Below are 13,863 nucleotides of genomic sequence, written 5' to 3' on the forward strand. Positions count from 1 at the left end.
CATGCTAAGGACCTTACACATTGTGATCTAAAGGACATGGGATCACTGTGACTCCAGCGTAACGATGGACACCTTGCAATAGTGCTTGTGGGTGCATTCTACAGACTTGATGCAACACCTCCCCGATGGCACCTCCTTCACTGAAAGCAAGAATGCTGATGGAGACACACACACCGGGACTGGGAGTGCTCTGGCATGGATGCTGGAGGAAGACTGTGGACCTAGTGAACTTTGGCCCAAGCTTCTGTCTGGAGTGGTACAGCTGATCGCTGTAGCTACAGTTCGGCGGCAAGCAAGAGCTGGAAAGCAGAAGGCTGGTGGACACACACCTGGGAAGGATTCGGCTGTTCACCTGTGGGCCGTCATGAGGATACAGAGGAAGGAGAAGAGACTTGTGAATGGAAGTGCGGCAATACTAACTTCGGTTGCCACTTGCCCTTAGGCTGCGAAAAAAACACTGCTTTGCACTTCAACACCTGCACTGGAAGGCAGATACTTGTACTGAAGAACAGGTATCTTCTGGATGGAAGCTCTGCCCAGCTCCTGCATTTCAGTCTGATATTTTTGTTAGAGAATTTGTTTACCATGAAGAATGAGCGATCCTGGGTAAAAGATGGGTTTATATGTTAATGCCCCCTATGTTTTTTTCTAACCTTCCATCAGTTCTAATAACTGGCTTTGTATTTTCTAGGTCCTCTCTTCTAGCTTATGCGTATGAAATGTTTAAACTTCTTGTTTTGCCATATTTATTCCTGTTAAATCCTCTTAGATAAAGCAGGTTCTGGTGATGGTACACAAGAAGTATCTAAACCTCTTCCTTCAGAAGAAAGCCTAGCTGAGGCTGATCACTCGGCTCACGAAGAGATGGAAGCTAACGTGTCTGTGAAAGAAGCCGAGGATGATAACATATCGGTTACAATCCAGGCCGAAGATGCCATCACTCTGGATTTTGATGGGGATGACCTTCTAGAAACAGGTAAAAATCTGAAAATTACAGATTCAGAAGCAAGCAAGTCAAAAGATGGGCAAGATGCCATTGCACCGAGCCTGGAGAAGGAAGACAAAGATTATGAGATGACCGAGAACCATAAAGATGGTAAGAAGGAAGACTGCGTGAAGGGGGATCCTGTCAAGAAGGAAGCCCGAGAAAGCACGAAGAAAGCAGAATCTGGAGACAAAGACAAGGATACTTTGAAGAAAGGTCCCTCGTCTACTGGGGCCTCTGGTCAAGCAAAGAGGTTTGTCTTTCTATGTCAGTTCTTTAAGATACTGCCAGCATTCAATAAGATCACTCTGCCTTAAGGGGGTAGCAGCAAGAAACTTGTAATTAGTATCTTATGCTCCTGCCTATAAATGTTTTGATGGCCATAAGTTACCTGTGTTTTTTAAAAAATCGGGATCTTCGTATATGCTTTGTCCTGCTGGTTGCATTGATGAATTGACAGCGTTTTATTTTTTTTTTCAAATAGTCAAGTTTTAAATACCCTTGTGATGGTAATGAACAACTCTCAGTTCTAAGAAACACCAAAATGAAGCCAAGTCCTAGTCCTGAAATGTGGAGAAGATTACCATATATCCACTGAATAAAATTGTCAGAAAATCTAGATCTTCAGGCATCTTGGGGAAAATCAGTTCAAGAAGCCATGATGAGGGGAAAACACTTTTCCTCAAATTACAGTCCAGCCATGCCTTCCCTACCACCTTTTCTTTTTTCCTCTTTTTAAATTATTTGTTCAGTAGTATAAGTTTCATGACAAGCATATTCTGCACATTCAGTTTCCTTTGATTTGTTCCTCCTTTTAGCTCTTCTAAGGAATCTAAAGAAAACAAGAGTACACCCAAGGATGACAAAGGTAAGATGAGCTATGCAGTGGTACATGTGCCTGTATTTTCTGATTTGGTAACAAGACATCTTGCGTGAAGCCTCAAGGATTTTTCTTCCTGCTCATAATACTTTTTAAACCAAGAGTTGATCATTCTCTAACTACTTCAGTTTTATCATTGCCAGAACTCAGCCTTTTTGAGCAGGAGGCTCCATCTCAATGGTACAGTTAGGCTCTGGTGGCATTAACCTGGAGTGGGAAGCCTGTAGGCCATGCATGACGCAATTTTATCCAGTACACAGCATTCCGGTTCCCACCCCCACCTCTCAGTCTAAGGAGGGGGAGAAGTGTGCTTTGAAAGTATGAATCTGGACAAATCCTCTCTTTTGAAGGGCATCCCTACCTGGGCATGGGAAGGAGAAGAGACAGGAAAGGGAGGGCAGAGAGAAAGAAGAGATTCAGGCTTTCAAGGCCTACTCCCCAGCAAGCTAATCCTGCAAGAATACGGCCTTTGATTGAAAAGGCCGCACCACTGCTTTAAATTTCTGTTGCTTGTTGTATTCTCACTAGAAAAACTATAAACAGAAACATTCCTTCCAGTTCTGCTTATTTGTGCCTCTTTCTTAAGAAAGAACCGTGAGATTTAGGAACATCCTGCTAAATCTCCTAATAGAAAGGGTTATAAGATGGTAATATTTAAGATAATGTAGTCAATTACAAATGGAATTTTCAATCAAAAACATCCATTTGGGAGGACCTTCTCCCCAGCAGCATGACATCTCAGCCATCCAGCCTGCACGTCTTGGACTCCTCAGTAATCTTTGTGTACTGCTTGCTTTCGAAAATGGCTGTGAACAGACATGAGCTTGCAAAATTACCCTTTGCGCTTATTGGCACTAAAAGAATCTTTGTTAAATTTAATTTTAGGAAGCGCCAGCAGTGGGAGCAGCAGCAGCTCTACGAAGAACCTGTGGGTTAGTGGGTTGTCCTCCAATACCAAAGCTGCCGACCTGAAAAATCTCTTTGGCAAATATGGCAAGGTATGGCTTTGCTTAAGTGTTAGCAAAGAGGTGAACAACTAGCTTCTTAATGATGCAGACCAAGGGCCAGCATGTGCTCTTGGAAGACCCATGGGTAAATCGGATTGTAGCAAGACCAGGGAATGGTCAGGGCGATCAGTTTACCCATGGAGCTCAAATGTAACAGATCTTGTTACCCTCTCTGCCCATCCTCTCTTGAAACTGTATCTCTGACGCCTACCCTTGAGTTTAAGCTGTTTCTTTTCTTTTCTTTTTTCTTTTTTTTGTAAAAGAATAAACCAGAAGTACACATTGGGACCTTGGAGGTCAAGCCCAACATAATAGGTTGTTCGATGTTGTGTGTGTTTTGTGCAAACTGTTCATATTTAGGTTGTCAGCTGAAAAATCTAGAAACTTAACATTCCAGCTCCTGGAGGACATGTTTGTCTAGCAATTATTAGCCCTTGCTTGTGGAAAGTACAAGGCACGTAGCTTTCAAGGAAATTCTCTTGCTTTTGTCCTTGTATGTGATAGAAAAATGGAAACCTTTGCTTTCAAACTTGCTCTCCAGCTCAGATTGAATTGTTACAGGCAAGAGGGGAGGACTCAGAGTGCGCACTGGGGCAGAACAAGTGCTCCGTAAACAGATGTTTCGTGTATTTTAGCAAGCAATAAGCAATGCATGCTTGTTCAGGAATCTCTGGGAATGAGAAATGTGGCAACTTGCTTTATGTCCACAATTTTTAATGAACATTTAAGAAGATGCACACTGCTTGAGAATAAGTTCTATTTATAGCATTGGGCCATATTTGAAGAACAGTTAAGATGGAGCTCTTGCTTTCCTCACAACAAACATTCCTGATTGTCAGCAGGATCTAATATTCTGCTGAGCTGCATGTACCAGGCATGGGACTGGGCCACTTGTGGCCTTCCAGAAATGCCGGCCTGCAATCGCTGTTAAGCTCCACCATTGACTGTGCTGGCTGGGACTGATGGCAGCTGCAGCCACAGGTTGCCCACCCCTGCTGTAGGGCATCCACAGGATCCTGCTTTCAGCGCTAGCAAAAGCTCTGCGGCTCAGCAGACGAGCCAAGTGCTTCTGAGAAGAGAATGAGCATGCTCGTGTTTGCTCAAGGTGGATTGTGGAAGAAGACCTGTTCAGACCTGGAGATGGGAAATAAGTGGCAGTCACTGCACTGGTCTCTTAGGTCTAAAATTACTTCCAGTTCAGTGCCTTGCAATCAATTGAGGAATTGCTATGAGGCAGCACAACGCTAACTCTTACAGCCCATTTTGACAGATAATCTGCCTACAGTTATGTAATTGTTTGGAATATCTTCATACGGAAGACCTTCTCAGGCCTTCCCTCCCCGTGGCCTCGTTTCCCTCTTGCCCTTGAGTGAAAACTGCAGAGCCCTTTAAACTGCAGAGTTTAAAAATGCACACTTTCCTGATGTACATCCCTTTGGCCTTCAGGGCTTGTTTCCAGATGAGGAGCTCTGTAAAGGTACAGCTTGGCCTCACCCCTGCTCTTTCTTTAGGCTAGGCAGGGAACTAAATGTCAGCAGCAGCTGTTGCTGGAGGGGAAGGATGAGGACAGCTCTTCATGTCCAGCTGTGTGGCAAAGGCTGATCGTGGGCCTCTGCAATGGATGAACGTCATCAATCACTCTTCTGTGTATCCCACAGAGATGTCAGTGATACCTGACTGTGGAGAATATCTAATCAGGTTCCAAATCTGTGGTTCCTTCCCAGTAATGCAACAGGCTAGTTGCCACTGATTTGTCCTGAATTGCTTTTCCTGGGGGAGTGACAAAATAAGTTCTCAAAGAAAGCGGAGGCAGGGTGCTTTGAAAACCAGCGCAGTGGCCGTCTTCCTGCTTGTATCCCCCAGTCCTCTGCTTCCGTGCAAGCCTTAGACTGGTTCGTTTTACAGCTGAGGGCTCCAACTGCAGCACTGCACAAACTCTGTGCCTTTATTACAATTTCCAGGAACGTCACAGGCGGTGGGGCAGCTTTGACCTCCCTGTTATTGAACCCCATGCCTCGTGTTTTCATGTACTGTCACTTCAGTGAAGGAAACTGGCAGGCAGGGAATTAGCAAAGGCAGGCTGGCTTGTCCTGCTTGCAAGGAGGCTCCGTGCTGCACAGGAGGTGGGGCTGGGGAGTTTCTGCCTCGAAACAGTGGTGGTCCATGGCACGTCTTGACCAGAACTGGAATGTGGTTGGACAACCCTTAAATGGAGTGCTCAGAATGGTGCCCCTCTTGACAGGGCTCTGTTTCCTCTTACAAGCAGCTGCTTTCCTCTGACCCTCATGGCTCGAGTACAGCTGACTAGCCTCTCAGTTCCTCCATGCATCCTGGTGCAAGATGTAGGAAGGCAGCTCACGTCCGGCGATTCACACTTGTGTTGCGCTCCTGAATATGGAGCAGCCAAACATTCGTGCGGGTTTAAAACTTTGGCTTACGCCTGTCTCTGCTTCTCACAAGGTTCTTGCTGCAAAAGTCGTCACCAGTGCCCGAAGCCCTGGAGCGAAATGCTATGGCATTGTGACCATGTCGTCAAGCACAGAAGTAGCAAGGTGCATCGCCCATCTTCATCGGACAGAGCTCCACGGGCAACAGATTTCTGTTGAGAAAGTACGTGTGACATATGCTTCTGTCATTCTGGTGCAAAGCCTAGAGCAGGAAGACAAAATGGCATCCCTTCCGGAAGCTGGTTGGGAAGAGATTAGGCCACCTGTAGCATCGTTGTGACATTGACTCCTAGCATCATTGTTACATTGTTTTGATCCAAGGAGAAATAACTATGTGACCTAGAAGACCACTATGGCTATGTGCCTCCATGTGGGGTTGATCCTTAGGTCATGTTTTTCCTCAAAAAAACCAGGTAAAAGGTGATCCTTCCAAGAAAGAGCTGAAGAAAGACAGTGATGAGAAATCCAGCTCCAGTCGGACTCCTGGGGAAAAGAAGACGACATCCAGCGACAAGGCCAACAAGTACGTGCCCGAACAGCAGCTTGTATTGTGCCGTCCCAACCAGCTTCACGTTTGGAAACGAGACGAACCAGAGCACTGCTTACTAGCTTGTCTCTGCCTGTGTAATCCATACTTTTCTTCAAAATAAAAAGCTCTGAATAAAATGAATAAAAACTGAATAAAAAAGTTGGAATTTGCAACCCGTGTAAATTATGCAGCATGAGCAAGTATCGCCTTTCCCTCCTTTCCTCCTGCTGAGCTTCGCAGGGGCCCATCCAGAGCTCCAACCCAGGCCTCTGAAATGATCATCCACCTGCTGCTTTCACTTCTGAGACTCCAGCCAGCGTAACTTGGTGCACTCAAGTATACCTTCATGATAACGAATGCACTGATTAAGACCCAGACCCCTTAAAAATGACAGCAGTATAATAATGAAATTAGGACAGATTTCTAGCTAATAATAATTTAGAAACTCCAAAACTGTACCCATAATAAACGCAATGCATAATTTGGTAGCTACATATTACTAGCTATTCCAATTCTTCCCCTAGTCCCAGGTTTTACATCTTGGAAAGCTAATCCTTCACCACTTCTGTTTATTACCTCCTTTTTAAAGGACTCCCTCCAAAAAGGATGACAAGAAATCTGACAAATCTGAGAAGAAAGAAAGCAAAGATGTAAAAAAGCCTGAAGGTAAAGATGAGAAGAGCGACAATGGATCCGGCTGCCCTGTTCAAGAGCCTGCTAGAACCCCTGAGGAAAAGAAGCGAATAAGTATGCATGGGAGCTCTTTTCAGTGTACAGATCGATCAGCCGCATGTACCTCAGCTCATTCCATGTAGCCCCGCCACTTGTATAAAGCAGCCAAGCCACATCGGAGCACCCTTGGGGCAGAGAGTTCCCATCGCCTAGTTCAGCCTTCCCCAGCTTGGTGCCCTCCTGATGTGTTGGACTACAACTCCCAGAACCCCCCAGCCAGTTCTAGTCTAACACACCCAGAGGGCACCCGACTGGGGAAGGGTGAAGAGCATTTCCTCCAGGATGCTACTGAATCCTCACTGGGGGCTTTTAATACGAAACAGTGGAGCAGTTAGATATCAGGGTTTCTATACTGAATTTCTAACTTGGAACTCAAGTTTTTGATGTAAAAATGAACAAATTGCTTTTTTCTGAAGGTTGTAATGAGCCCTTTTGAGTAATAACGCATATCGCTTTTTCTCCAAAGGTGTAAAAAGCCCAAGTCATATGGTGGTTCTAGACCAAACCAAAGGAGACCAAGTCCACACCAGACCAATACGAAGGGGAAGGTTTGAAAAAGTAAGTACTGCTCAGCACATTTGTTTGGGCCATTGATTCTCCCTATTTCTAGGGCAAAGCAGAGGAGCAGTGGTGGGGGTATTTTGCCAAGGGGTTGGCAAGTGAACCTGCACCCAGAAAATCGGCAGAAAGTTCTTGGCTAAATGCTGCAGTCACGATTTTGCATCACCCATTCCCCCTGCTTCTGCGTGGGCCATTCCCATGCCAAAGCGGGCTCTTTTCAAGGAAGGCTTGGGCCAGGGACTGGTTAAGGGTGCCACTCCTGCACCTTCCCTGCAATCAGACTTTCCCCTGTCTCTTGAACAAACCAGGGCGTGCTGCTCAGAGGAGCTTCTTTCTGCTATATATACATTGTTCTTCATGGCTAGCTTGCCTGGGCTCTTTGCAAATAGAAAGGGCTTGTGGGATTTGAGCCATACATAGATTAATCTGACATGGAGTCTGTTCGTGTTGTGAACAAGGGACTCTAACTCTGACATTTGCAAACGCTTGTCTTCAGCCACCTATGTTAAGAACCAAAGAGCGTTTCCTTCAAGATAAAATGAAGTTCAGAGACTCCCGAGGCAGAAAGGACATTGTGCCGTTTGAGAAGATGAAGGAGCAGCGAATGAGGGAGCACATCGTGCGACTAGAACGAATACGGCGTGCTGTGGAGCTGCGAAGGTAGGAACGAGGCTGGTTTTGCAGGAACCCTTGGAAGAGAGGTGTGCTTCGTGCTGTGTCGGCTGCTTCCTTTCCCAAAGCTGTGAGAATGCTTGGGGGAAACAGTCTCTGAGGCCAGAACTGCCCAGATATCCCACTGGCATTGCAGAGGGAGGGGACTGCCAAGCAGAAGCAGCCTGTGGAGAGGAGGCTGCTCAGCACTCTGCCATACGGCTCTTAGTTGTGAGCACAGGAGCCGTGGCCGAATGCAGTGGGGGCCCAGCACGACACCAGGCTTCCCAGGAAAGCTGGTTGCTGGCAGAAGGGCAGGAGAGGGTGAAGTTTCCGATGGGCGGTTGAGTCAGACTGGCTGTCCTCTGGTTACTTTTTGCCATGCAATCACAGTTTTAGGCAGCAGTTCCCTTGCAAGGTTCCTCCAGCTGCCTTGTGCAGTTCCAGACCCCAGCACTTCATTAAGAACAAATTGCTGGGCGTCTAGTGCCTGTAGAGAGCGTTTTCTCCACCCAGCTCTTTGAAAGCCGCAAGGGCCTTCTAGATAACGTTTATTCATTGTTGCCCAAACAAGCAGCCATTCCCTTGGATCTGTTGTGTCTCATGGAGGAAGTTCTCTTCCTGTGGTGCATCTTGTCGTCTTGCTGGCAGGGGGCTGGGGAGACCGCCTGAAGCAGTCCTGTCTCTGAGGGTCCCACTTTTGCAGGCGAAGAGAACTTGCCGAGCGAGAGAGGCGTGAGAGGGAGCGGGTCAGACTCCTGCGTGAGCGCGAAGAGCGTGAACGTTTGCAGAGGGAGAGGGAGCGGTTGGAAATTGAGAGGCAAAAGCTGGAACGAGAGCGGATGGAACGAGAACGCTTGGAGAGGGAGCGCATTCGCATTGAGCAGGTAGGGGTGTGTGCGGCATTAGCCTGTACCCTAAAAGCTCCCTGATAACTGGTCTTGCTAGACCTTCCTGGCTGTAACATGCAGTATTACGGACTTCTGCTCCATCTCTTCCCTGCCGCCGGCAAACCCACTAGAAGCATGCCCTGTCATGTAGAATTTAGGAGTTGGCCCACACATTTGCTTGCTTGGGATTCCTGAGCTTTTTCGAAAATGCGCAGCTTCAGGATTCCCATTTCTGCCTTTGGAGCAAATCATGTCATTCGAGCAACGTGTTTTGCTAGCATCTGTCACACAGTTTGGTCCAGCCCTCAGCTGGAGAGGTGTTGAAGGTGTCCTATTGATTGAGGCCCTGGAATCTATTTGCAAGAAGGCTGTTTTCAAATCTTAATTTAAAAATTAGCCAATTGCACCTCCCCTTCTAGGAAGAGGCTCCGGTGCAAAAGGAGAAAATTGTGGCTGTGCCTTCCAGCCAATCTTCAAACAGATGAGGGCAGCCTCAAGCACAGCACTGTGGAGAGACAAGGGCCTTTGCAGTCCCAAACGGCCTCATCATACATTGCTCTTTAGCGAACGCTGACTCTCGTTCCTTCTGGCTAGGAGCGTCGCAAGGAAGCGGAGCGGATTGCTCGTGAACGGGAGGAGCTTCGGCGCCAGCAGCAGCAGCTGCGATATGAGCAGGAGAAAAGAAATTCCCTGAAACGGCCTCGGGATGTCGACCACAGGTAGTGTTTGTTTCCCTTCTCAGATGGTCTCTGTCTGCTCTAAGTAAGTTTTGACTGCTTGCTTACTCACTAACTTGCTCAAATACCATGAGTGTGGCAAACCACCGTGCTTTTTTAAAAAAAAGAAAAGTGAGTTTCTAAAGTTGTCTTTGGACTGGAGCTCATAGAGCCAGAGCACGCAAATCGCAGCTGTTTATCATTTCTCTTTCCCACTTCTAGAAGAGATGAATCCTACTGGAATGAAAGCAAAAAAATGTCCTTGGACACAGACACGCGTTTTAGCCACAGTTCTGACTACAGTCGCCAGCAGAACCGGTTCAGTGACTTTGACCATCGAGACAGGGGCCGCTATCCAGAAAGCTCTGGTGTGCAGTCCTCGTCTTTTGACAGGTGGGTGTATGGAGAGGGGGGCCATAGTTGCAGAGATTGCTTCCAGTAGAGGGTCCTTTTAGTGGAAGCATACAGTTAATGGAGTTGGAAGGGGCCAGAGGGTGTTACGTCATTCATGTGCTCAAAGAAGACCCTGTCCCTGAGTTTTGGGTATATATCGCCTCCCTGTTTTGCACCTGGCTGTGACTGGGGAATCCACCAGACTTTCTTGTCAAGTGGAAGGTTCGTCCTTCTAGCTTCTACTGCCCGCTCCTCTGCAGCATTCCTAATCCCCACCCCACCCCAGTGCCATCTGACTTGGTGCCTGTGATGCTTAGGTGGGAAAGTAACCTGAGGTACACTGAGTAGCTGGTTTCTTAGGCTGGGAACGGTTCGAAGGGTGCCACGTAACCTGAAATTCCGGCCTTTCTGAACAGGCGTGAAAGATTTGTCAGCCAAAGCGATGGGAAAAAGACTCGGCCCACTGCACGAAGAGAGGACCCTGGGTTTGAGAGGTACCCCAAAAACTTTGGAGAATCTAGAAGAAATGAGCCCCCGCAGCCTCGGAATGAGCTTCGAGACAGCGACAGGCGGGAAGTGAGAGGAGACCGTGATGAAAGGAGGACTGTGATCATCCAAGACCGGCCTGACATCCCTCATGGCCGGCACCCACGAGAGGCTGGCCCCAACCCCTCCCGACAGAGTTCTTGGAAGGGAGACGGAGGTGTTAACCCTGACAAGCGTGATGCCAGGTGATTCATCAGGACCTGCCAGCGCGCTGGTCCCAGTTAAAGCGAGGCTTCCCAAACAGTTGCTGGGCATGCGTGCACTCTCCTGCGCAGCTGTGGACTCAGGGGTTCTGTGGGTGCCCCACATTCCTGAGTGCAGAACAGGAGCTCTGATGCCTTTTTCCTTGGAGTGGATGTCCTGTGTGTGCGTGGGCAGGACAGGGTTATGCTCTTGTCCCTTGGCTGTGCTACCCTGGCCCATTCACAGGGTGTTCCTTACATGTGAGGCTCTGGGAGGAGAGCCAGTTTGTTGGGGGGGGGGGTCTTCCAGATGTTGACTACAGGGCTGTCATGTAAGCTGCCTCCAGAGGTGATTTATTTTGATTTGTGCCAATGGATTTCTATCCTCTTTCCAACTGGACGTTGTGTGGACATGTTTGTAGACTGCTTTGTGCAAAGAAGCTCTTGGGCAAAGAGAAACACAGTTTACAAATACCTGAATCAATTAAATGTTAGATGGCCAGATTTTCATGCCCTGTTTTACATCTTAATGTCCTCAGATGAGTTATCAAATTAGGGTCTGCACACCAGAGGCTCACAGTGGGCTGGCGAGGACCCAAACGTGCCTTGAAGGAAGTCTGTCAGCTGATAGAGAAATAGGTGGTATCAGCTGGAGAATTCAGATTCTAGAAGAGGGTTGTCCGGACAGACCTCTGTTTGAGCACTGTGTGAACAGAATGCCGGACTAGATGGGTGTTTGGGCTAATTTAGCTTCAGGGCTCTTCCATTCTTACTGTTGAACATGGTTGATTTGAAGCCGGCAAGGGAAGTCACACATCTTTTAAAACATGGTTAAGCACTGCAAGCAAAGCCAGTCCTGCAGCACAGAGCATGGATGCTTACTCACAACGCTGTCTTGATTCTTGTTGCTTTCCCAGAGAGAGGCCGGAAAGGTCGGGCAGAGACGTCTCTGGGCATACAGTCAGAGGTGCCCCCTCTGGTAGTCGTAGCAGCACATCTGGCTATGGAAGCAGGGAGACGGAGCGCAGCGTGATGGAGCGTGGCAGTGGTGGACAGGTGAGCTGCAGCTTTCTCCCTCGGCAGGCCGGGCCCTGCTGCTGCCGCTGCGGTGGACCAGAGCAGCGGCTCTTTCTTGTTGCCATTTCCCCAAGGCCCTTGGCGCAGCGGGGACGCGGCGCACTCCATTCCATTGGTTTGGCGCCCCTGCCAGAGAATTCCCTTCCGACCCAAAGTCCGGCTTCCCAAGTGGCAGAGTGACCGCAATTCAGGGTGACATGAGACCACATTGAAACCATTGAGATGCTCCATCCATCATGCCCTAAAGTCAGCCAGTGATCATGGCTGTTGGGAAGAAGTCCAGCCAGCCATACTTTGCAGTCTGCCCCTCAGAGAGAGTGCCCAGGAGCCCGGTGTCGCTTGTGGTCTTCCACAAAGGGAGCTCAGAGGCAGCAGCTCCTGGCTGGAGAGCCCCCACGGCCTCCTGCAGCCACAGGCACCAGTGCCCCTCTGCTGCAAGGCGTGGAGGCAGTGTGCCTGCATACGCTCATTGCTGGGGCACATGGGGGGGCTGGAGGTGCATAGAAGGCGTGGACGCTCCCTGGCAGCAAGTACACCTCTGTGCTGAGCAGCCAGCCCCGTGGGGTCAGCCGCTATGCTGCCACCTTTGGCCCGCAGTTGCGGGGCCACTGACTCTGCCTCGGAGAACCCGTTACTGAAAAAGCGTTCGTCTGAGCAAAAAGCTACTCAGCCATGATCAGCAGAATGATTTCAGAACTGAAGACATGCCCCATGGGTAGATCTGAGACTGAGCTTAACTGAGAAACAACTGCGCTCGTGCACGCTCGTGCATCTGTTCCACAGTCTGAATCGGCAGCAGGCCTTTTGGTGTAGCGCCCCTGTTTTGATTCATGCTGGCCGTTTGCTGTATCATTTCCGCCTGAGCAGGTCTCCTTGTGAGGCTGTTGTCAAGGCACTTGACCCCTTCCCCTGCACTGAGGCTGCCTTGTGCAGAGGGTGGTGCTAGCAGAGTAACCTCCGCACTCGTCTTTCCTAGCACTACAACGAAGACCGGCATGTGGTTGATCGGCACAGTCGTGACACTGGACCAAGGAAAGAGTGGCACGGGCCCAGCTCCCAGGGGAGCAGTTACCACGATACGCGGAGAATGGGGGACGGCCGAGCAGGGGGTGGCATGATGTCTCCCCACTCCAGGTACCCATGACGCTTCTTCCCCGGTCATTCCCGCTGCATAATGCTGAAAGCGCAACAGGGCTGTGCATGGAAAAGTGAAATGAACTGTGACGTACAGGCCCAGGTTATACCTAACTTGCCCCAGACTGTCAGAGGTTGTGAAGCGGTTGAAGGTTAGCGGGGCAAGTCAGACTTTGCAGGAAAGTCCAGGAGCTTCTGTAACCGCTGGGATCCTGCCCTTACAAACAAGGGCAGCTTGTAACTGCTCCTTCTGTTAGTGTGTTCCGAAGGACCTGTGCAGAGGAAGCCTTGAGAAAAATTGGGTAAAGGCCTCCAACCCAGCCCCTTCTCCATTTGAGGGGGCACTCACCTGCTGGGAGAAACATCTGAGTAGGCCCCAAAAGGGTGAGAAATGTGGATAACTTTGAAAAACTCTCTTAGTGGGATTAGCCTCAGTATGATTGTTAACACATTAAATAGCTTGTTATTTAAACAAGCCTTTTGCTGCTGACCTGTTGGTTTTAGTGTTTTTAGGCTTATTGTTACTGTATTTTTGTTGTTTTAGTGTGGAATATGACTTTACCATAGACTGGCATTTGTTTTAGTAACATTGTAAGCCACTCTGCTCTATCTGAGGAAGGATGGGTATAAGAACTATAAATAAATATTTCCTCCTGCTTGTTGTCCAGAAAACTACTAAGTTCTTGCACAGCTTCTTCACTCAAGGTGGGCTTTTATTACTGGCTCTTGGTGGCCTTGCTGCACACCTGGAGGTACACCTGAGTCTCAGAAATCATAGCTACCTTTTCATAGTTATTGCAGCACGTCTGTGTGGGATGCTGGGTGTGCAGGAAACCTTCATTGGCACCTGCAGAGATCACGAGTCCATACCCCTTCCACATTTTATTTTTAACCAAAACTTGGAAAATGTTAGGGCACAAGGTTTTCCTACCTGTTTCTGAGCCTGCCTTTGATTGTATCCACTGAACAGCTGAAGAGTTGCTCCCAAATCTCCCACCCACTCAGACTTTTCCACTTCGCGTGTGCTCGCACTCTCTCTCCCCACTGGGTCCCAGAAAGTTGGGCACCCAAGCTCAGTGGGTCAGCAGTCTTGTACACCCCATCATTTCTACAGCTTCTATACGACAGTCTGT

The 13,863-nt window shown here is 48.6% G+C and overlaps 1 protein-coding gene across 4 annotated transcripts in view; it reads left to right on the plus strand.

Moving 5' to 3' along the window:
- The window catches only part of SLTM (SAFB like transcription modulator), a 28,595-nt gene that overhangs the window by 13,998 nt on the left and 734 nt on the right, over positions 1-13,863 (plus strand). For 3 of the 4 annotated variants that reach the window (XM_044438607.1, XM_044438606.1, XM_044438609.1), the window contains 14 exons: positions 770-1,238; positions 1,804-1,853; positions 2,751-2,863; positions 5,333-5,482; positions 5,733-5,842; positions 6,438-6,595; positions 7,047-7,138; positions 7,638-7,801; positions 8,499-8,679; positions 9,277-9,401; positions 9,621-9,791; positions 10,208-10,522; positions 11,437-11,575; positions 12,573-12,730. In XM_044438607.1, the coding sequence (XP_044294542.1) occupies positions 770-1,238; positions 1,804-1,853; positions 2,751-2,863; positions 5,333-5,482; positions 5,733-5,842; positions 6,438-6,595; positions 7,047-7,138; positions 7,638-7,801; positions 8,499-8,679; positions 9,277-9,401; positions 9,621-9,791; positions 10,208-10,522; positions 11,437-11,575; positions 12,573-12,730 (2,395 nt within the window). The remainder of the gene's footprint in view (positions 1-769; positions 1,239-1,803; positions 1,854-2,750; positions 2,864-5,332; positions 5,483-5,732; positions 5,843-6,437; positions 6,596-7,046; positions 7,139-7,637; positions 7,802-8,498; positions 8,680-9,276; positions 9,402-9,620; positions 9,792-10,207; positions 10,523-11,436; positions 11,576-12,572; positions 12,731-13,863) is intronic. The other variant, XM_044438608.1, reaches the window with a different exon arrangement.

This window comes from Varanus komodoensis, unplaced genomic scaffold (assembly GCF_004798865.1).
Source record: "Varanus komodoensis strain SLA01 unplaced genomic scaffold, ASM479886v1 scaffold33, whole genome shotgun sequence".
Taxonomy (NCBI): domain Eukaryota; kingdom Metazoa; phylum Chordata; class Lepidosauria; order Squamata; family Varanidae; genus Varanus; species Varanus komodoensis.